This window comes from Poecilia reticulata, chromosome 18 (assembly GCF_904066995.2).
Source record: "Poecilia reticulata chromosome 18, P_reticulata-male-v2, whole genome shotgun sequence".
NCBI lineage: Eukaryota > Metazoa > Chordata > Actinopteri > Cyprinodontiformes > Poeciliidae > Poecilia > Poecilia reticulata.
Genome location: NC_088847.1, coordinates 28,924,528 through 28,949,422, shown reverse-complemented (window position 1 = coordinate 28,949,422; position 24,895 = coordinate 28,924,528). Strand labels below are relative to the sequence as shown.

Here is a 24,895-nt window from a genome sequence, read left to right as displayed (position 1 = left end):
TCTGAAGAGGCTAAATAATGCAAAGAGCCAAAATAAAACCTCCCAACTTTGGCAAAAAAATTCAAGTATAAAAGTTAACAGTCAAAGGCAAATACAGGATCCATTACAATAAACAATCCAGAGTTACTGAATGAAAACTTCCTGATAGCATGGCGGCTAGCTGATTACTGCTAGTTCTGAGTGGCTGTTTCTGACTGAGCGGAGTAATTATGCAGAACAGGGAGGAGATCGATTATTTTTTCAGAGATTATCTGTCTCATGTTAGGACAGCAAAAGTTTTAATACGTATGTAAAATAAATTTTTTTAAGTTAGATGCTGCAGCTTTAAACAGAGGTTTGGTGTGAGAGTCCAGGTGGAGCAGAAGCGGCGCTCTGTCTGTGAAATATTACTACCTGTAGCGTAGCAGCGATTCAACAGCGAGAGCAGAACCAGCGTCTTACATCGCAGCTCAGAGACTTAAATAATTTTGCGGGTTATTCGTTTAGCTTTCTGACCGTCATGCTAATCCGGGTGAGTGTTTGTAGCTGTGCGCTGCTTTACCTGCTATCTGATCTCCATATGTCTTTTTTACTGCAGTGAGCCTCGATGTAGCCAAACTCTGTCAAGTATGCCATTGTTTTTATGTCGTATTAGATTCGTTGTGTTGATGCATTTTGACGTGCTTCAATTTTCCGCCGCAACGCGCAAACTTCCCCCTTCACTCAGTGCGTTATAGTTCCACATCGCTAAGGATTTGTTGCTGCGCGTTTGCGCAGTGTGAAGGAAAGAGGAGACCAGCTGCACAGGCAGGCTGAGAAATGAGATGCAGGTGATCGGTATCGACAACAAGAGCCAATGATCACCGATCATGCACTCTTTCACGGAAATTGGCTGATTTTGATCGGTGACCGATCGATCGGCTCACCTCTACTATTTATCATATAATATTGAAGTTACAATTTGTGATCTGTCACAGCCTTATCTTTACTCGTACTGGTTAAAGATTGTTTAAAATAATAAATTTGTATTATTTCGTGTATCTTCTGCTTGCTATTACTTGGCTTCTTTCTATGTCAAATTAGACAATAAATGGCTAATTATATAAATCAGTTTAAGAGACAGATTAGAAGAATACTGCTTATGGTTGGCAAACATAGATGCTTTGTGACTTTTTAAAAAAAAAAAGTTGATTCCTGATTAAAAATTTTATGCTCCTTTGTTGGTAAGAAGCTCAGGGGTTTTCCCAGTGTGTTACAAGTCTAGCGGTCTAAGCATTATTTGTTACATCAGTAACAGTGATGGGTTAAAGAGTCACTTTGGTGAAATGATATAAGGAGACTGAGATCAGATGTCTTTTTTTTAATTCACAAGAATGCAGTAATCATAGATCTTTGTGGTAGGTATGTAGCTTGTTGGTATGTAGATCTTTACTGATCTACATACCAACAAGTTCAGTGAACAAAGTTACAAGACATGCATAAAAGATCAAAACGTTATTTCATGGTGATACAGCAGAACTGCAACCAGGAAATTATAATAACAATAACAACATCAACAACAACAGATACTTAAATGTTTATTAATGATCTTGATTGAGTGTTAAGTTTATATTTTAATAATGTAATCACTTATTTAATGAATTGTGTATTTAAAAAATTATATCATTGTCCATTTTCACCTTTCATATTTAATATTCTAAATTGTCCAATATTCATGCCAAATATTTTCATTTCATTTTGTCATTTTCTGCATGTGCGCGGTTAACAACAATCACCCACTGTTACCAATTCTGCTGCGAATCGTAGGAAAGTAAAGCCTGAGATTTAGTCATGTATTTGACAGTTTGTGTTGAGTGTGTGTGAGTGGAGCAATGTCTGACAATATCAATGGTTGAGATTAAAAACCTTTTAATGTTTTTCTTTAGGCATTTTATGTCACTCTTTAATGTGATATATCTTGTAGCTACATGGAGGAAGACAACATTTTGTAATATTTGTCAGGAAGTCACCAAGTTAAGCTATCGCTATCTTGTTTACTCACCTGGAGGTCCATAATATCTTATTTTGACTCGCATCTAGTTCCAGTATGATCAGAAGAACCTCATTGATTGAATTAATGTTCATTCTTGTAAGATTGTAATTTTATAATAACCCAAGAAAATCCTGTTTTGATGCATCAAGGTTAAAGTGAAGGATTCCTTGTTTTGTCTTTGTGTCCAGATCTCTCACAACATTGTGCGTATAAAAAGGAGGAGGGTCTCAATGAAACAGAACCACAGAGGAACCAACTCATCTCTCATGGCTCTCCAGAAGCTGAGAACCAGGATCAGGAAGGAATCAATTCTGAAGACCCAGGAAAAAAGAGAAAGAAAAAGGAGAAATATGAGAAAACCAAACAGCAGAAAGGCAGAGCTGACACTTCAAAACAAAAGCACAAGAAAGATCACAAGGGCAAAACTTATATTCTTGTAAAATTTGTGATGAAACCTTTTCTAAAAACAGATACTTGACGGGACACATGATAACACACACAGGAGTAAAACCTTTCACATGTTCAACCTGTGGAAAAAGTTTCATGCAAAAGACTAGTTTAATAAATCACATGAGAATTCACACATGTGAGAAGTCTTTTCCTTGTGGGACTTGTGGAAAGAGTTATAACAGTAGAAGTGGGTTAACTCATCATATGAGGACTCACTCAGACTAGAAGCCTTAGGAACGAAACACCTCAGATCCATTTTGGCATCAGATCCAAAGGAAAATGTGGTCGGACGATATAAAGACCAAGTAGAAAATGTTACATTCAACAGATTGTGGCAGGTTGCTAGTGATTCACTGTGACTGTATTTACTCTTTGTGAGGCCTACTGAGGTCTACTTTTGCCTACCATCTTTTTTCCTTAATCCAGTTTTTTGTTTTACTTCTCAGTCGTTTTTGTGCTTCAGATCCCCATCAGTATCCCGTTAGATACTGAACTTAAAGAGGGCCACACATTCAGCAGAATTCATTTATGTGCATTTCAGTTTTCATGGAGTTCTGTACCATGTAGAATAATTGAGTTTAGCTTTTACATTTTGATGTTTCCATGTATGACTGAATGTTAAATACTTTACATATTAAAGCAGTGAAATGTTGTTGTTTTTCCTTAAATAGAACTATGTATGTTTGGAAAAAAATCTCAAAAATAAAATTGATCTGGTCAGATTTTAATTTAGTGCTAACCAGAGAATTCTTTATTTTCCCAAATTTTTGTCATTGGTATGCTTTGCTATGAGAAGGAAAATATATTATTAAAAAGGAATGTTTAAAAATTCATCAGTATTTTGAGCAGAATGTATTTTTTAATAAATGTTGATTTGAGTCAATATTGTTGAATGATTCAGTGATTGTCATCGTCGATAACTGTTGCCATATTTTTAAATGTCAGCTTTAAGTAAAGCATCTAAACATCCTTGCAATAACAGTAAAACATGAGGGTTTTTTTTTACACAAATTAAGATCGTTCCTTTCTTTAATATCAGAATTCAAGACAGTTTTTTCAAAAGTTCATTCATTTTGCAAAATTAAAAGTATTTCTATTAGACTGATATCATATTCTAATCTCAAATGTAATGTTTTCATTAGTTATTAATTCTGCATATTTATGAGCGTTTCATGCATCTTTCAGTTACTGTATCCAGTAACTGCAAACAATCTACACTGTTGCAGACAATGTAGATCATCTGCAACAATCTACATTGTTGTAGATCGTTGCAAACGATCTACAACAATGTAATGTGACAAAAACAAACCAGAAATGAAGAAGCTCAGAGAGGTCAGCCGGGGCAAGATTATGGAGTGATTTAAAAACAAACATAAGAATCTTAAAATTAATCCTAAAATATACCGGCAGCCAGTGAAGTGAGGCCAGGACAGGGGTCACATGTTCCCTCTTTCAAGTTCCTGTTAAAAATCGTGCAGCAGCATCTGAACCAGCTGCAGACGTGAGAGCGGCGACTGACTGACTCCCAGATAAAGTGCGTTACAATAATCAAATCTAGTCGAAATAAAAGCATGGATCACTGTTTCAAAATGCTGCCTGGAAAGAAAAGATTTCACTGCTGCCAGTCGCCTTAAATGATAAAAACTGGACTCAACCACGGCTCTTATTTGGTTGTCCAATTTAAAATCACTGTCCACCTTAAAACCAAGATCTGTAATAACAGGTTTAAAATATACCTTCAAAGGTCCCAGGTCAACAGAGGAGGACTCACAGGAACCACTGGGTCCAAACACCATCACATATTTTTATTTGATGAAGACATATGAAAACATATATCTCATTAACTACTACATAAATGCGTCAACATACTTTTACTCTTGAAACATCTGTTGTAGTGGAGCTGGACCGAGAACCACTGAAGGAAAAACATCTTCAAGAGTTCAAACACATTAAATACAGGATTTTGTTGGTTTTACCACCAAAATGAATGAACTTAAATTAGATTCTTATTTCTTACATTTGTAAAAATGGCTGAGTCAGTGATTTCTACAACAGCAGAAACAATGTAGTTGTAGTATCAGGCTCTTGTCAGCAGGTGGCAGCATGAAGGTGCTTCTCTGTCAGGCCTGCAGGGGGAGACATGATGTGGTTGTTGCTGCTGGAGGCGAATCATTCAACAGAAACTCATCACCAGTTTCTATAAACCCTCCAACTGTTTGTTCCAGTCAACAAGTTCTGATCGCCTGAAAGGTTCCCGACATATTGAGTCTGGAAAACAGAGAAACTGGACAGAACCAGATTAATGTGACACATGTTGTGAAATAGATGTTAAAGACATGGGAGTCTTGTGACATGAAGACATTTAGGTTCTGCGATGAAATCAGGTCCACAACTAATATTTTATACAGATGCAAGATGACTTGTTTCTTAGCAGGGAGGAGCTTTAGTTAAACATATTTTGTTCCTTTGAGAGGTGTCACAGTGTTTCCTCTGTTATTTAGTATTTTCACATTTTCTTGTATGTTTGTAAGTGGGTCATTAATAGCATCTCCTTCGTCAGATACTGCATATAATGATATAAATAAAATACTTTAATTGTTTTTGTGGCCTTTCATGTTTTGACTGTTACTTGGCAGCATTAACCTTTTTCACATTTAGTCAATTATTTGCAATCTTTTCAAGTCAAAACAAGAAATTTTTGTGGTCTTCTAAAATACATGTAGTTACTCAATGTTTAACTTTAAAACTGAATCACAACCTACAAAACTACAACCTGATATAATATTAGACTGTTTTACAAACTGAAAAAAATCATACTCATTTTTTGTATTATACATTCCAATATAGATCTTTTGTAAGATTAGATACAATTTAATCCCAACTCCAGGCTCACATTTCTTGAGTAATTTTTTTCACTATAAATCATTCTAATTATAAATGCCAGGCTTCCATTAGCTTCAGAAAATCCTCATAATTAACAAAAATGCTTGTAACCTTCCGTGTGGGTGTAATTACTCTAAATACTGTGTTTCACTCACTGAAATATATGAACCTTTTATTAATGTAAGATATTTAATATAATTGAAACTTGAGAGGAGGCTCAAAGCGGAACATTTAAGGCGGAACTAAAAATCATTTACAGTTTCTTCAGTACAGCCAAAGTGAAACACACGGAAAGTTACGGACCACAAAACGTGGCATTAGCTCCTTAGAGGGTAGTTTGAAAACAGGTTTGGTGTTTTAGGTAAATATTTCTGTGTTTTCAGTAAAAATGTCTTCAGTTCAGCCTCAGAGAGAGTTTATGAACGAGCAGGAAACTCCTGCTGAAGAAACATTGACAGATTTTAAAGAAATCAACGTCAAGATCGAGGAAGAGATGGAGGATCAGCGCAGATTGCTGGATTTTACCAGGATACCGAAGATCATCTTACACCGGATAGGTACGAAACACCTTCACGTTTTTCTGATTGGTCAGGTTAAAGAGAGTTAGAGACAGGTAAAGGGTCGCTGTATTTGGAAACCTGTTTAAAGAATCCGCTCAAATTGTAAATATTAAATAGAATGATCCACTTTGACCTGAAGTGTTTACTGTTCATCACAACAGCTACACGTCCATAATATTACAAACCTAGTTTGTGATTTGCAAAACATTTATTTGAATTGTTGAAACTTCAAAAATGATCAATTTAAAAACTTTTTGCATCTGGAGCACATTAGAACTGAACTCCTGTCACGTTTGCATTATTTGCTAATATTCTGACCTTTCACCTTTTCACTCCTTTTTGTCTCCAATAGCTGGAGCGACAATGAAACCTGGACGATCTAGTCCGGGTTTGAACGTCTAGTATCTTCATTTGTAAGGCAGAACAGATTAGAGACGCTGAATGTCGTGAAAATTAGATCAGTGTTGTGGCTTCTTTACACTTATATGTTGTGCATGATTATTATTCATTGAATTTAACTTGTTTGTGCATAATTACAAAAAAGTGAAGTGAAGTGAAACATAAGAAAAAAATTAATTTTGTGAGAGGAAGTTTTTTATTTTGAAGAATGCTTAACAGGATACAGTTTTGTCTTTTGTCACTATCTTGCCTTTTGTTGATTTCAGTTGCTAGATTACGAATAGTTGTTGCTGGTATTTGTTCAGTAAAGAGTAAAGAGATCTTGGCCTGCGCTATGATTGACGAAGCTTTCGTTCTGTAATAATCTCCCTTCAGTTATTTCCAAATCAGAAGCTGCAATCGAAAGCCATCTTCAGGAGGGACACGGAGAATAGAGATTTTTATTATTATCCAAGCTTGGAAGCTGGTTGGAAGGACAGAACAGAAACGACTGATGTAGAAAGTGAGCTTTAGCTTAAAGTGATCCCACATTTTGACACTTTGTCTCTTTCTTGGCAGAGCTTCTGCTGGCCTCTGGTCGTCACACTCCTAAGATGCTTAGCATTCCTTATTGGCAGAAGTGAGAGCGTTGTGCAACACAAACATCCAGCCAAAACCCATTGAGCTCCATAATAATAGAATAATTAAACTTTTTTTTTACATGAACATAATTAGCCTGAGATATAACACAGATGAAATGATGGTAGAAATGCTAGAGTTCCTCTGTAATTAAATAAATTCACCAAAACGTAGCAAAACATTGGGCTCCATTCGCTGCTCTGTGCTTCATGCTGTCACAGTTGCTTAGCAACACAAGTTACACTGAAGTTGGGGTGTGAACAACTGGTGAAGGTTGGACCCGTCCGAATTCAGAGCTGCTGACTCCTGGAACTCGTGTCCAGGTCCTTGAACGATGCTGGTGTTCTGTCAGATTGTCATACATGTAGCACAAACTGACGTATACGGTGTGATCACCACATGTACCACATATAAGCCTGGCGGCCCGCCATGCTTTACTCGACATGAAATTGAAGAGCTACTAAAGCCGCATTAGCAGCATTGAATTAAATCGCAGTTTTAATACAAAAACACAGTGGAGTGCCTCGGCGCCCCGACCATCGGGCTTGGGAAGTTTTCTGGGGGAAACCCTGCAGTCTATCCACCTCTGTTGGAGAAAAACTGTGAAAAAAAAACTGTGAAAAAAAATTCCCCCAGAAAACTTGCTAAGCCCGGTGGTCGGGGCGTTGAGGCGGTCCACCGTGTTTTTGTATTAAAAGATAATAAGTTGACAAGAAATGTAAAAGTATTACTGTGTAATTATATGTTACGGGAAAAAATCTCCAGTGAAATGCTATTTAAACCCACAACTAGTCTAAAAACAACAAATTTTCACTTCTGTTTACTCCAAATTAAGTCAGCGGCTCCAAATAATACAAAAAAAACCCCTAAAATAATATAAAATCAGCGTGATGAGTGACTCTGAGGAGAGCGTTGAAGCTCCTCACCGGGCTGAACCTGCATGATCAGGTTAGCTCAGGTTAATTATCCACAAACACTCCGGCCAACCGGGACCACAGACATAAACTTTACAAGGAAGACAGACAGAGAGCTACACGCTGGGCAGCGTGTTGAGATGTAAAGTTTGTTCTCAAAGATAGATCATTCTCACCACTCCATAACGCGACCTCTGAATTTGCTACAAGTTATTCCTACGGTTCACACAGAGCTGCGCAACCAGAGCTAACGCGGCGGGTTTTCAACTCTTACCTAGAGTTCTCCAAAGGATCATAATTCCTCACAGTAGGTTTATGTAAATATCCATACAGGTCAGCCTGTGTCCAGTATGAGTGAAAGGAGGCGCGCGTGATTCGCGCTGAGGTAAAGCAGCGGCAGCGCGCGAGGCAAAGCGCAAAGGCGCCAGCTGTGTGATTGGTCCGCACACTGTCAGGTTTAAATGCATTTACCTATCTATTATAAGCCTATCCTTCAGGAATAAATCTGACGCTTTAAAGACGCTTGCAGCCCGGCTTTAAAAAAATAAATAAAAGATTTTTTTTTTTCCCTAGAAATGTAAACAAGCAACGCTTAGCCTGGCGGCCAGGCTAGTGAAGCATGGCGGGCCGCCAGGCTTATAATACACTGGGGGAAACCTTGAAAGTGAAGGAATCATTTTCTTACTCGTATTTAAAAGCTTTTGTTTTGTCTTTTTGTGCAGATCTCTCACAGTGCTGGGTGTGTAAAGAGGAGGAGGTTCTGAATGAATTCAGCTACCAGGACAGGAAGTCCAGTTCAGATAAAGAAGAACCAGAACATCAAGAGTTCAAAGAGGAAGAGAAGCCACTCTGCATCAGTCAGGATGAAGAGCAGCTTGTGGTGAAAGAGGAGACTGATGACATTTTGGTGAATCCTCCTAATGTGCAAAGAATCCACAATGAATCAGAACCACAGAGGAACCAACTCATCTCTCATGGTTCTGCTGAGGATGAGAACCAGGATCAGGAAGGAAGCAATTCTGAGGACCCAGGAAAAAAGAGAGACAAAGAACAGAAACAAAAGGAGAAATATGAGAAAACCAAACAGCAGAAAGGCAGAACTGACACTGAAAAACAAAAGCACAAGAAAGCTCACCCAGGGCAAAAATCATATTCTTGTAAAATTTGTGATAAAACCTTTTCTAAATACAGATACTTGAGTCACATGATAACTCACACAGGACAAAAGCCTTTCACATGTTCAACCTGTGGAAAAAATGTTAGGCAAAAGGCTGGTTTAGTTTTTCACATGAGAATTCACACAAGTGAGAAACCTTTCTCCTGTGGAATCTGTGGAAAAGGTTTCTCTCAAAAAAGCAATTTAAATGTTCACTTGAGAATTCATACAGGTGAGAAGCCTTTCTCTTGTGGAAACTGTGGAAAGAAATATAGTGAAAAAAGGGCTTTAACTGGTCACATGACAATTCACACGGGCCAGATGCCTTTCTCTTGTAGAAACTGTGGAAAGAGATATAGTGATAAAAGGGCTTTAAATCGTCACATGACAATTCACATGGCCCAGAAGCTTTTCTCTTGTAGGACCTGTGGAAAAAGTTTCTCTCGAAAAGACACTTTAAATGATCATATAAAAGTTCATACAGGTGAGAAGCCTTTTTCCTGTGGGACCTGTGGAAAGTGTTGGAGTGAAAGAAGGACTTTAAATCGTCACATGAGAATTCACACAGGTGAGAAGCCTTTCTCTTGTGGGAACTGTGGAAAAAGTTTCTCTCGAAAAGAACATTTAAATGATCATTTAAAAGTTCACACAGGTGAGAAGCCTTTTTCCTGTGGGACCTGTGCAAAGAGTTACAGTGAAAGAAAGACTTTAACTCATCACATGAGAATTCACACAGGTGAGAAACCTTTCTCATGTGGGAACTGTGGAAAAAGTTTCTCTCTAAAAGAACATTTAAATGATCATTTGAAAGGTCACACAGGGGAGAAACCTTTCTCATGTGGAACCTGTGGAAAAGGCTTCAAGATCAAATCACATTTACTTTGTCACATGACGACTCATAAAGGTGAGAAGACTTTCTCTTGTGGGACCTGTGGAAAAGGTTTCTCTCGAAAAGATACTTTAAATAGTCATATGAAAATCCACACAGGTGAAAAACCTTTCTCATGTGGAACCTGTGGAAAAGGCTTCAGGATCAAATCACATTTACTTTGTCACATGACGACTCATAAAGGTGAGAAGACTTTCTCTTGTGGGACCTGTGGAAAAGGTTTCTCTCGAAAAGATACTTTAAATAGTCATATGAAAATCCACACAGGTGAAAAACCTTTCTCATGTGAGAATTGTCGAAAAGGTTTCAGGAGGAAATCACAATTAATTGATCACATGAGGATTCATACGGGTGAGAAGCCTTTCTCATGTGAGAATTGTCGAAAAAGTTTCAGGAGGAAATCACAATTACTTGATCACATGAGGATTCATACGGGTGAGAAGCCTTTCTCATGTGGGACATGTGGAAAGAGTTATAGAAATAGAAGTAGTTTAACTTATCACATGATGACTCACTTAGAAGAGAAGCTTGAGAGCTGAATCACCTCAGATCCATTTTGGCATCTGATCCAATGGAAAATTTGGTCTGAATATTTACTCAGCAATTAGAAAATGTTCAAGTCAACAGGGCCTCGCAGGCTGTTAGTGATTCACTGTGACTGTGTCTTTCAGTGTCCGATCAAGATAAACCTGAGGTCTACTTTTGCTGCCAACTTGTTTTTTTAGTCCAGTTTTTTATTTTACTTCTCAGTCGTATTTGTACTTGAAATGATCCAGGACTAGTTGAACATGTTGACCTAAATATGTTGTAATTTTTCTATTATCTTAAATATTGCTGATGTGACACGCCAAAAAGCGCCACATTCATCTTTTATTTTTCACCCACGGAGGTCGCCATTTTTTCTCTGACGGGTTGATGACGTCATGAGGGCCATTCTGTACTGGAGCATTCAGAGTAAACACAAGAAGTAACCTACAGTACTATCACAGTGTTGTTTTTACATCTAAGATGAGTATTACCCAAATAAGGTCTATTTTTATAACTAGTTGTGGTTCCTATAAGATCCCCATCAGTGTCCCATCAGATACTGAAGTTAAAGAGGGGCTCACTGTTAAAAATGCTAAACTCTATTTCCCCTTGTGGCCCCACTGTGATAATGGATAATGGATGAATGTTTTTAGTGGTTTATGTTGTAATTTTAAATGTTGTTTCCTTTACCTGTAAATAGAAAACCATCATATTCAAGAGAAATAAAGGGTTTCAAACATCCATCTATGTGTTATTAATGCATATAATTTTGTACTTAGTTAAAGTTTCTGAAATAAATGGGTTTTTAAGTAATATTCTAATTTATTGAATGAGTCTGTAGATCTGATACTTGCCACATCTTTGGTGTAAAATGTTCACAGATTCCTGACCTACATGATGGATGCCCACTGGATATCTACAAAAAGATTTGATGTTTCATTTTAAATAAATGTTAATGCCTCATGCTGGTTAAATTGTATATTTATCTTATTGAAATGTCTCTCCTCACCTGGAGGAGGGAGGATCAGCAGTGGAAGATCAGATTGTGATTTCAGCACTAAAATCCGCCTCTTGATTCTAAAATATCTGTAGTCACTCTGCTTAATTTTAAAGCTGAATCCCAGCCTACAAAACTACAACTCTATATAATGACACTGGGCTCTGTGTTACAAACTGACGAGATAAATCACAAGAAATTAAAATATATTTTCCAATACGGTTCTTTTATAAGATTAAAAATATTTTTTGATAATTAACTCCAAGTCTACACTTATACACATAAAGGTTTCCGCATGTGGAGACGTGTTAAAATATGTCTCCACAGAAAATCCTCATAATTAACAAAAACAAAAGGCTTGGAAACATCAGTTTGTGTATAATCATTTTATGTACTGTTTTTCACTCGCAGAAATAAATTAAACTTTCATTAATATTCTAAAATATTTAATTTAGTTGTAGGTTAAGAGAAGACTCAAGGCGGAAAATTTAAGGGGGAACTAAAAATCGTTCACATTTTCTTCGGGACAGTCAAAGTGAAACACACGGTAAATCTCAAGAGCACACGAGGTAGCATTAGCTTTTCTTTTGTTAGAGAACAGTGTGAAAACAGGTTTGGTGTTTTAGGTAAATATTTCCATGTTTTCAGTGAAAATGTCTTCATTTCAGCCTCAGAGAGAGTTTATCAACGAGCAGGAAACTCCTGCTGGAGAAACATTGACAGAGTTGAAAGAAATCAACGTCAAGATCGAGGAAGAGATGGAGGATCAGCGCAGACTGATGGATTTTACCAGGATACCGAAGATCATCTTACACCGGATAGGTACGAAACACCTTCATGTTTTACTGATGATACAGGTTGAATAAAGTTGGAGATATTAAAGAGTTGCAGACTGGTTAAGGAATGCTGAACTCAAAGAGCTTTTACAGTAAACTAAAAAACACGAAGCTGAAGTTTTTTTTCAATTCTAGTTCCAATTCGGGAAATGGCTGACGGGCCATTGGACCTAATTTTTCACTACCTTCCGCATTTTTAATCGACGCTAGTTTAAAAACTACAACACCTAGACTCTTCAAACCTGGACTGGATTATTCTGCTGCTATAGCAGAATATTTATAACCATGTTTGTGATTTGTGAAACTTTAATAAAGGTTGATTTGACCACTTTTTTGCATCTGGGTTGCAGTACGCGCGTGCTCGTGATGAGCACTGAGATAGCACGCGCTTGTTCGGCGCGCTTATCTGGGGAACTACGGACACCGTGAAAGCTCAAACAACATGTTTTGGCAAAGTTGTCACTTCCTTCACGTTTTAGCGGGAAACTAATAATAACAACAACAATAATAATAGTAATAAATAAGTGATGATAAATACAAATATGTCACATAGATATTATAATTATTATAAATGTATATATATGTTTAGTTATATATATTTATGAAATAAAAACAGGGCAATGTATTTTAATGCTCGATATTACCCATCAGATACCGTTCCCCTTGTTTTACAGTGGGGGCACGGTATCTGATGGGTAATATCGAGCATTAAAATGCATTGCCCTGTTTATATATATATATATATAATTAAACATATATACATTTATAATAATTATATGTGACATATATGTATTTATCATTATTATTATTTTTATTATTATTGTTATTAGTATTATTATTATTGGTTTCCCACAAAAACGTGAAGAAAGTGACAACTTTGCCGAAACATTGTTTGAGCTTTCACGGTGTCCGTAGTTCCCTATGCGCGTGCTTTCTCAGTGCTCATCAAGAGCACGCGCGTATTTTGCCGCGTGGGCGGGGCGGAGCAGCAAGAAGACGCAAGGGGAACCGTATCGCGGATTGACATAGCATGGGCAACTCCAGGCCTCGAGGGCCGGTGTTGCGTCAATCCGCGTTTCCCCATCAGATACGGTTCCCTCTGCGGGAATCGTATCTATTTTGCAGCTCCGCCAGCTGTGTGAAGCTGACACCCCACCCACGTCAAAAAATCCAGCAAATAGTCTGAATGGTTAGTGCTCCGTTTGTGCAGGTTTGTGCCGTTAAAATTTTCGTTTGTGCAGTTTTGGTTTCTGAGATATTAAACATTATTTTTTAGGTCATCTAGAGTTCACCATCCCCCCATATCACTCCAAAACAAACCAAAGTGGGCTAATTCGTTAGTGCTCCGTTTGTGCAGGTTTGTGCCGTTAAAATTTTCGTTTGTGCAGTTTTGGTTTCTGAGATATTAAAAGTTATAATTTTGGCCGATGACGTCACCGTCACCCTATCATGTTCCAAATCAAACCTAAGTGTGGGCTACTTCTTTTAATTCTTCAGATTCTCAGCTGTTGTACAATGTGTACATTTTGTTTTGAACTTCAATAAAGACTTAGAACAAGAAAAATGTGTCTCATTTCAAGAAATGTTTTAAGATAGCAATGTTTTTTCACGAACGTAGCGTTCTCTCCACAATAATTGAATCCTGCTAATAAAGGACATGCAGCCTGACCCTAACGTAATGTGTATAACCTGTTCAACTGTGCTTTGATCTCGGAGGTGGTCTGAAGAATTATATTCACATTGTTGATGTACTGTCTGCTGATTATGCAGCAAACGTGTAAAAAAATTACATGAGCCTATAAAGGCCAATTTGCTAGTTGAGCATTAATTTGATTTTACCTTGTTCAAAAATCAAAATCGGGGTTGAAAAAATTCCAAAAATGACTTATTCAAAACGATTTGAGACCGCTAGAATATTAACGAGAGGTTGAAATTACACTTGCTCTGCCGCCAAAACAAGATCGGGGGTGGTGGGGGCTCACTACAGTGTGGGTGGAGCCAATCCCAGTTGTGTGAGAACTATGTCAAAGTTCGCAAAACATGTGGAGCTTTTCAAAATCCTTGAAGCCCATTCACATTTAATGTAAGAAATTGGATGAAATGAAAGTCGTTGCATTGAAAATATATTTACTAAATATTAAGTACATTACTTGGATGAACTTTGAAATAATGACACATTTCCGTTTTACTCGGCAAAAACTTTGCTCAAGCAACTAGCATGGTGAACTCTAGATGACCTAAAAAATAATGTTTAATATCTCAGAAACCAAAACTGCACAAACGAAAATTTTAACAGCACAAACCTGCACAAACGGAGCACTAATGAACTAGCCCACTTTGGTTTGATTTGGAGCGATATGGGGGGATGGTGAACTCTAGATGACCTAAAAAATAATGTTTAATATCTCAGAAACCAAAGCTGCACAAACGAAAATTTTAACGGCACAAACCTGCACAAACGGAGCACTAACCATTCAGACTATTTGCTGGATTTTTTGACATGGGTGGGGTGTCAGCTTCACGCAGCTCGCTCCGCCCTGCCCACGAAGCAAAATACGCGCGTGGTCATGATGAGCACTGAGAAAGCACGCGCTTGTTTGGCGCGTTTATCTGGGGAACTACAGACACCGTGAAAGCTCAAACAACATGCTTCTGCAAAGTTCACACTTTCCTCATGTTTTTGGGTGAAACTAATAATAATAATAAATATATATGTTATATATATTATAATAATTAAATATTATAATATATATAACATTATAATGTTATATATATTATAATATATATAACATTATATATATAATATTAAGTGAACACTTAAGTGTTCACTTAAGTGTTTAAGGGAACACTTAAACACTTAAGTGTTCCCTTTATTTTTTTGAGCAGTACATATATATATTAGAGGTGTGCCGATTGATCGGTCACCGATCACAATCGGGCCGATTTTCGTGAAAAAGTGCATGATCGGTGATCGGCGATCATTGGCTCTTGTTGCCGATACCGATCACCTGCATCTCATTTCTCAGCCTGCCTGTGCAGCTGGTCTCCTCTTTCCTTCACACTGCGCAAACGCGCAGCAACAAATCCTAAGCGATGTGGCACTATAACGCACTGAGTGAATGGGGACGTTTGCGTGTTGCGGTGGAAAAATTAAAGCTCGTGGGGTGAAGCAGGTCGAAATGCATCATCACGACAAATCTAATATGACATAAAAACAATGCCATACTTGACAGAGTTTGGCTACATCAAGGCTCACTGCAGTAAAAAAGACATATGGAGGATCAGATAGCAGGTAAAGCAGCGCACAGCTACAAACACTCACCCGGATTAGCATGACGGTCAGAAAGCTAAACAAATAACCCGCAAAATTATTTAAGTCTTCGAGCTGCGATGTAAGACGCTGGTTCTGCTCTCGCTGTTGAACCGCTGCTACGCTACAGGTAGTAATATTTCACAGACGGAGCGCCGCTTCTGCTCCACCTGGTAGTGACTCTCACAGCCACTCAGAACTAGCAGTAATCAGCTAGCCGCCATGCTATCAGGAAGTTTTCATTCTGTAACTCAGGATTGTTTTTTGTAATGGATCCTGTATTTGCCTTTGACTGTTAACTTTTATACTTGAATTTTTTGGCAATGTTGAGAGGTTTTATTTTGGCTCTTTGCATTATTTAGCCTCTTCAGTGCCTCCATATGTTTTCAGTCTGTTAAAGATAGTATTACCGATAGCAGTACAATTTGCACAATGCCTGTTTAGTTTAGTTTTCTTCTTGGAAAAAGTTATTAAAAACAAGTTTTTGTCTAAATTAAGGTGAATTCATGGTTCCTTTTTCCACATAATGTAACCGGTAGTGTTTATGATAAAAAATAAATAATAATTATGTGATCAGTATTGGTGATCAGCCCTCATGGGTGATCGGTATCGGCAGGAAAAAACCTGATCGGCACATCTCTAAAATATACATATATTTATATATATACACAGCTCTATCTGTTGATGGATAGATAGATAAAAAGTGCTATATGAATTAAAAACGGCAATGCATTTTAATGCTCAATATTACCCATCAGATACCGTTCCCCCTGTTTTAAAGTGGGGGAACGGTATCTGATGGTCATATTTCACCCATCAGATACCGTTCCCCCACTGTAAAACGGGGGGAACGGTATATAATGGGTGATTTATGGCCATGAGATACCATTCCCCCTCTGTTAAAATCACTCATCTGATACAGTTTCCGCTATGTTAATGTTTGACATCTAGCAAGGAAGTTTCTATGAAATGCATAAAAAAAACAACATTTTGGTGCAAGTGAAAAATTCTTTAAATTTAGATTTTGTTTAAAAACAAAGAAATAATCCCTATTTCCTACCAGCAATATCAAGGAAACTATTAAAATACATGCCTTTATGTTATCCAGCAGCTTAATTTATCAGCAGTTTTATTGAAATCTGATGGAAAAATACAAGTTTGGGGAGTGGTCAAAAATACTTAAATTTGTCGATATTTGAAATCTTTTTCCATCGGTCAAATTAGATTTGGAAGCAGTTTTGCGGCCTAATAAATCTTTATTGAACAGTACCAGACCCCTACAAGAGCCTGTTAAAATAACTTTTGGGGCTTGGTTTCAACATATATTTTTTAATATGGTTTCCCAAATATGCCATTTTTTTAGTTTTCAAAATGACATTTTTTTAAAGAACCTTAATTTGAAAAATAAGCTATTTATACTGTACACATTCATGTTTTTCAATATGATTTGTATATATTTAAAGAATGTCATTACAAACAAGTGTCAAATTGATTTATTTTATAAGTAATCGGCTTTCAAAAGCCCCATCTTTTTCTACTCAAAGGTGGGTTTGTGGCAAGGTACACCTATCCCCCAAAATCTCAAAAACTGTTAAGATAATGGGCTGAAATATTTTCTGCTCTTTTCTGGTAATACACTTAATAGGAAAATGCATTCATAGCACAAAAAATTTAAAGAAAAAAATTTGATTTCCGGTACCTATTACAAGTCTAGCGGGCTTGTACGTATTAACCCATCACTGTTACATCGGTAATAGTGATAGACAGGTTAAAGAGTCACTTTGGTGAAGTGATATAGGGAGACTGAGATCAGATGTCTTTTTTTTAATTCACAAGAACGCAGTAACCACTGTTTTCTTGGTTACTGGTGAACCACTGAACCAACGAGTTCAGTGAACAAAGTTACAAGTCATGCATAAAAAATCAAAATGTCATTTCATGGTGATACAGCAGGAACTGCAACCAGGAAATTATAATAATAATCATAATAACAACACCAACAGATAATTAAATAATTATTTATTAAATATCTTGATTGAGTGTTAAATGTACATTTTAATAATGTAATGAATTATTTAATGAATTGTGGATTAAAAAACAATTTTATAATTGTCCATTTTCACCTTTCATATTTAATCTTCCAAATTGTCCAATATTCATGCCAAATATTGTCAATAGGATCATTTTGTCATTATTTTCTTCATGTTCGCGGTTAACAACAATCACCCACTGTTACCAATTCTGCTGCAAATCGTAGGAAAGTAATGGTTGAGATTTAGTCGTATTTTTAAAGTTTGTGATGAGTGTGTGAGTGGAGCAATGTCTGACAATATCAATGGTTGAGATTAAAAACCCTTTAATGTTTTTCTTTAGGCATTTTATGTCACTTTTTAATGTGATATATCCTGTAGCTACATGGAGGAAGACAACATTTTGTAATATTTGTCAGGAAGTCACCAGGTTAAGCTATCGCTATCTTGTTTGCTCACCTGGAGGTCCATAATATCTTATTTTGACTCGCATCTAGTTCCAGTATGATCAGAAGAACCTCATTGATTTAATTAATGTTCATTCTTGTAAGATTGTAATTTTATAATAACCCAAGAAAATCCTGTTTTGATGCATCAAGGTTAAAGTGAAGGATTCCTTGTTTTTTTCTTTGTGTTCAGATCTCTCACAACATTGTGTGTGTAAAGAGGAGAAGGTTCTCAATGAAACAGAACAACAAAGGAACCAACTCATCTCTCATGGGTCTCCAGAAGCTGAGAACCAGGATCAGGAAGGAAGCAATTCTGAAGACCCAGGAAAAAAGAGAAAGAAAGAACAGAAACAAAAGGAGAAATATGAGAAAACCAAACAGCAGAAAGACAGAACTGACACTTCAAAACAAAAGCACAAGAAAGCTCACCAGGGGCAAAACTTATGTTCTTGTAAAGTTTGTGATAAAACCATTACTAAGAACAGGTACTTGACGAGACACATGAGAACACACACAGGAGTAAAACCTTTCATATGTTCAACCTGTGGAAAAGGTTTTAGACAAAAGACCAGTTTAATAAATCACATGAGAACTCACACAGGTGAGAAGCCTTTCTCTTGTGGGACTTGTGGAAAAAGTTTCTTTCAAAAAAGTTATTTAAATGTTCACATGAGAATTCACACGGGTGAGAGGCCTTTCTCTTGTGGGACCTGTGGAAAGAGTTACAGTGAAAGAGGGACTTTAACTCGGCACATGCGAATCCACACATGTGAGAAGCCTTTCTCTTGTGGGGCCTGTGGAAAAAGTTTCTCTCAAAAAAGTTATTTAAATGTTCACATGCGAATTCACACAGGTGAGAGGCCTTTCTCTTGTGGGACCTGTGGAAAGAGTTGCAGTCAAAGAGGCACTTTAACTCGGCACATGCAAATTCACACAGGTGAGAAGCCTTTCTCTTGTGGGACCTGTGGGAAGAGTTACATTTCTAGACACACTTTAACTCGTCACATTAGACGTCACACAGGGGAGAAGCCTTTTTTTTGTGTGATGTGTGGAAAAAGTTTTACTCGAAAATGTTATTTAAATGTTCACATGAGAATTCACACTGGTGTGAAGCCTTTTTCTTGTGGGACCTGTGGAAAAAGTTTCTCTCAAAAAAGTTATGTATATGTTCACATGAGAATTCACACAGGTGAGAAAACTTTTTCTTGTGAGACCTGTGGAAAGAGTTACAGTGAAAGAAGGACTTTGACTAAGCACATGCGAGTTCACACAGGGGAGAAGCCTTTTTCTTGTGGGACCTGTGGAAAGAGTTACAGTGAAAGAAGGACTTTGTCTAAGCACATGCAAATTCACACAGGGGAGAAGCCTTTTTCTTGTGGGACATGTGGAAAAAGTTTCTCTCAAAAAAGTCATTTAAATGTTCACATGACAATTCACACAGGTGAGAAGCCTTACTCTTGTGGGACCTGTGGAAAGAGTTACAGTAAAAAAGAGACTTTAACTCAGCACATGCTAATTCACACAGGTGAGAGGCCTTTCTCTTGTGGGACCTGTGGAAAGAGTTACAGTGAAAGAAGGACTTTAACTCAGCACATGCGAGTTCACACAGGTGAGAGGCCTTTCTCTTGTGGGACCTGTGGGAAGAGTTACATTTCTAGACAGACTTTAACTCATCACATAAGATGTCACACAGGGGAGAAGCCTTTTTCTTGTGGGACCTGTGGAAAAAGTTTCTCTCAAAAAAGTTATTTCAATGTTCACATGAGAATTCACACAGGTGAGAAGCCTTTCTCTTGTGGGACCTGTGGAAAGAGTTACAGTGTAAAAAGGACTTTAACTCTGCACATGCGAATTCACACAGGTGAGAAGCCTTTCTCTTGTGGGACCTGTGGGAAGAGTTACATTTCTAGACAGGCTTTAGCTTATCACATAAGACATCACACAAGTGATAAGCCTTTCTCTTGTGGAACCTGTGGAAAGAGTTACCATGAAAGAGGGACTTTAACTAAGCACATGAGGATTCACGCAGGTAAAAAGCCTTTTTCCTGTGGGGCCTGTGGAAAGTGTTTCTTTCACAAAGACACTCTAGATCGTCACTTGAACGTTCATACAGACAAGAAGCCTTTTTCTTGTGGTACTTGTGGAAAGAGTTGCAACACTAGAAGTAGTTTAATTCATCATATGAGGACTCACTCAGACAAAGAACTTTAGGAACAAAACACCTCAGATCCATTTGGCATCAGATCTGATGCAAAATCTGGCCGGATATTGTAAACAGCAAGTAGAAAATGTTAAAGTTAACAGATTGTTTGAGGTTGCTAGTGATTTACTGTGACTGTGTCTTCCAGTGTCTGACGAAGATAATGGTCAGACACTGTATGTGAGGCCTACTGAGGTCTACTTTTGCCTACCAGCTTTGTTCTTCTTAATCCAGTTTTTTGTTTTACTTCTCAGTCTTATTTGTGCTTCAGATCCCCATCAGTATCCTGTTAAATACTGAATTTAAAGAGGGCCATACATTCAGCAGGATTCATTTCTGTGCATTTCAGTTTTCATGGAGTTCTGTACCATGTAGAATAATTGAGTTTATTTTTTTACATTTTTGACGTTTTCGTGTATGACTGGATGTTAAATACTTTACATATTAAAGCAGGGAAATGTTCTTGTTTTTCCACAAATGGAACTGTTTGAAAAAAATCTCAAAAATAAAATTGATCTGGTCAGATTTTGATTTAGAGCTAACCACAGAGAATTTTTTATTTTCCCAATTTTTTGTCATTGGTATGCTTTGCTATGAGAAGCAAAATATATTAAAAAGGAATGTTTAAAAATGTACACTAGTATTTTGAGCAGAATGTAATTTTTAATAAATGTTGATTTGAATTAATATTGATGGATGATTCAGTGATTGTCATAGTCATTAACTGTTGCCATATTTTTCTATGTCAGCTTTAAGTAAAGCATCTAAAGGTCCTTGCAATAACGGTAAAACATGAGTTCTTTTACACAAATTAAGATCGTTCCTTTCTTTAATATCAGAATTCAAGACAGTTTTTTTAAAAGTTCATTCATTACATTTTGCAAAATTAAAAGTATTTCTATTAGACTGATATCATATTCTAATCTCAAATGTATTGTTTTCATTAGTTATTAATTCTGCATATTTATGAGCGTTTCATGGATCTTTCAGTTACTGTATCCAGAGATAACACTGCAGACGATCTACAACAATGTAATGTGACAAAAACAAACCAGAAATCTCTTAAATTCTAAGGATATTTAAAAAAAAGTCAGAAGTCCATAAATTAGTCGACTCGCCCAAAGCCTTCTGTTGTTAAGAGCTTTGGATTTCTGATCCTTTTCAGTTTTGTTGACCTCAGTCAAATTAGTTTCCCTCTTTCTGAGCTTGATGCATCTGCAGGCTCCTATGAACACAAAAAGCTTGGGTCCTCTACCAGAGGCCTGGGAGCTTGAGGGTTCTCCTCCAGTATCCAGTATCTTAGCTGTGCCTAGAACTGTACATTTCTGGACTGAAATGTCTGATGCTGATGTTATTCCTGGGATCTGTTCTAGCCACTGCTATATATATATAGAAAAGCTGAGTAGCTCTTGAATAACTACAATATAAAGCTGCATTTCCTTCAGCCCACTGGCTGCAATGTTGACTCCCTGAGATGCCATGAGACCTAAATTCTGAACATCATAGCATAGAGTACATCCCAGTTTTCCATATCTGGTATATAACCATTCATTTTAGCTTTTAAACTGGTTCTATTGGTCTTGTGTCCAGACAGAGGGATAATCAGTAGCCCAGCATCATGACCTGTTTGTTCTGAAGATCCTGCAGCTTCCACTTCTCTTCCTAACATGGCGCCTCCTCACCCTGACTCTCATACTGACAGGAGGAACCACAGAGCTCTGTTAGGTTAAAGCTCATCTTCTGAAGTTGGGATATTTTCCTCCAACAGGTTCCAGAGGAATCACCTCAAACCAGATGTTGGACTGGATTTTATTTCAATGTCATTTGTGAATGTTGGCTCCTCATTTTCAACAGTGGAGCTACAAAGGTTGAAAAAGGTTATTATTTTGGAGAAAATCTCATCAACATCAATATTTCCACTAAATAAGAGGCAAAAAATAATTGTTTGATAAAGGAAAAGCCTCTCAGAGTCTGAGCCCGACAGCACCAAACTTTTTTTTTATATTAGACAATTTAATTTCACACAATTATCGCGGTAGAAGCCATTTCTTTGTTAAATACTTAATGAAACATATTTACCGTGTTTGATGTTTGTTGTGATTGACTATAGTCACAAAGAACAAGGTAATTAGTCCAAGTTTGTCGTTTATTGAACGTTCAGAAACTACAGCGGATGTGATGAGCTGAGACAAAGATAAAACAACATTAACAGGTGATCAACTCTAAACCACTCACACATTTTTATTCTCCGTCTCACTGTTATTTAAGCACACCCGTTGCCATAGCAACCTCCTGCGCTCCACAAGCCAACCAGAGATTATGTTAAAAACATTCAGTCCGTTACAATATTAGGTTTGCAGGCTTGATATTTATTTTTGCGATTATTAATAAGCGCAGCCTGAACACAGCGGAGATTGATTAGTTAATTTTAAACTCCTGCTCTGCTAGTTATTTTGGCATGGAACCGAAACCACAGAATTGTGCAACACCTTGTTGAAACAATAATCACTGAGATTATTATTATTGTTGGGTCATTAATATGAACACGTTTTGTTGATTTTTTTGTTGTTTTTCTTTAATAAAGTTACGAACGTTTTAAGCCAATCAGAGGAGGACGTGCTGCTGTCAGCGTCCTGACTGCGTTCAGTTTGTCTCCTAATGCCGAGATCGACTCAAAACCTTTCGCGATCGACGTGTTGCATCCCTGCTCTAGCAAAGCACGAACAATTCAGAAACATTATGAAATGGGAAACAAGTTATTTATTAACTGATTAAGTCGTGTTTTAGATTGTTCTTGAAAAACTAATCAGTCACGGCTAATTACTGGGAGCACTCACGGCTGAACAGTGAATCCACTGATTTTTTTTTTTTTTTTTTTACAGCAGACGGCCACTCCCCTCTCTTGCAGGTACTGCATATCCCCGCTAAATCTTTTAGGGATACGCAGTACCCTGCCGTACCCCCTTACTTTCACCCCTGGTTTTAAGACGAGCTTTAAAAGTGGACAGTGAAGGGGCCTCTGTGACCTGCAAAGGCAAGTCGTTCCATAACTTAGGACCCATGACAGAGAAGCCCTGTCCCCTCTGAACTTCCTTCTTGATCTCGGTACCTCCAAGAGCAGCTGATCTGCGGACCTGAGAGACCGATTGGGCATGTAGGGGTGAAGAAGCTCAGAGAGGTCAGCTGGGGCAAGATTATGCAGTGATTTAAAAACAAGCAAGAATCTTAAAATGAATCCTAAAATATACAGGCAGCCAGTGATGTGAGGCCAGGACAAAGATCTGCTAGTGATTCACTGTGATTGTGTTTTTTCTCTCTTGCTCTTAGTGAAGGCAGACACTTTTTTCCCTCTCCTCCCTGCCCATGCTTGCTCTGTTTTGTCCTGCAGGGACGACACCTGGCGGGATTCACCCTGGATTTATTCATGATAACAGGATTTCTGCGCTATCTTGCACTGGTCTACATTGTGTTCGTTTTGCTCAATTCTGTTGAAGAACTGCTGATTTTTCTATTTAGTCACTTTAAAAAAACTGTTCAAACTTTCTTTTGGTTGGAAAATCTGAAAATAGTTTAACTGCTACGTGAATACATACATCTATGAACAACCTGGCTACTAAAGGGATAATATTGGAGTTTCTGGATTCCTGGCTCATCGACATATTTGTGACTGACTTGGCCGAACAATTGAACACTCAAACTGTTGGTGTGGACAGAGACACAGGTTGGATGTGAGTCTTGCTGAGACTCGCAGCTCTGCTGAGGACTCTAAAACTCACTAACCGGATGGAATTGATCTTGGAGAAGTTGCTGGTTTCTGTTCAGTAGAATGACCAAACTGATTTGGATAATTGGGAACTGAGATGTATCGGAGAGACTTTAGGAAAGATTGAAATTCATAATCTACCCAACCTAAGACTTTATGCTTTTGAATTGGCTTCCCCCGTGTGGCCTTGGAAGGGCTGCATGTTTCCAATCTCCTTGAAGATATGAAAACATAACACTCCTTCCCACCTCACCCCCTCCTGTTATCCTTGCAGCTGTGTAGCTAAACTCTCCCAAGGACATTCCTCGATAACATGTTATTAGACTTCTGCTGGAAGGCTGAGCAATGTGGTTTCATGGCCCTGTGATGTCACCGCCTTCACTCATGTCTTTGTTTTGCCCTTTGTTTTGTCTGAATGTTGCCATTTGCCCTAACATGTTCTTTCTCTTTTTATTTTATTTTGTTAGAAACTGTGGAGTACTCCCTATTTAACCCAGAACTGCATTATTTTAGTTTATTAGTTAAATTAGAATTTGTGGAGTACGCACTATTTAGATCAATATTATAAAGCCCATAAATGGAATCAGAATTAGAATAACTACAAACTTAGGGTCCAGAAATACTTAACAGGAATGATACCTACTAAGTTACTTTTTACTACTACTACTTACTTTTAGCCCAGAGAAGGATTTAAAACAAACTTTGTATTTAGCTATAGAAACTATGAAGTACTCATTTTTGACCCAGAAAAGGAATTAGATCTTTAGTGGTATTCAGATGCAGAGACCAGAAGCCCAGAGGAAACTTCTGGATCCCCATCAGTGTCTTTTGTAAGATTAAAAATATCTTTTGATAATTAACTCCAAGTCTACATTTTTTGAGTAACTTTTTTTTCCCCATTA

At 37.5% G+C, this 24,895-nt stretch overlaps 1 protein-coding gene across 5 annotated transcripts in view; it reads left to right on the top strand.

Moving 5' to 3' along the window:
* The window catches only part of LOC103480890 (uncharacterized), a 134,285-nt gene extending 113,368 nt beyond the window's left edge, over window positions 1-20,917 (top strand). For 2 of the 5 annotated variants that reach the window (XM_081599251.1, XM_081599253.1), the window contains one exon: window positions 2,430-3,344. In XM_081599251.1, coding sequence (XP_081455377.1) covers window positions 2,430-2,686 — 257 coding nt within the window. In that variant the 3' untranslated portion in view covers window positions 2,687-3,344. Of the gene's footprint in view, window positions 1-2,429; window positions 5,902-8,557; window positions 10,352-11,908; window positions 12,228-18,220 lie in introns of those variants that run through there. The other 3 variants (XM_081599250.1, XM_081599248.1, XM_081599247.1) reach the window with 3 other exon arrangements.
* The last annotated feature ends 3,978 nt before the right edge of the window (window positions 20,918-24,895 follow it).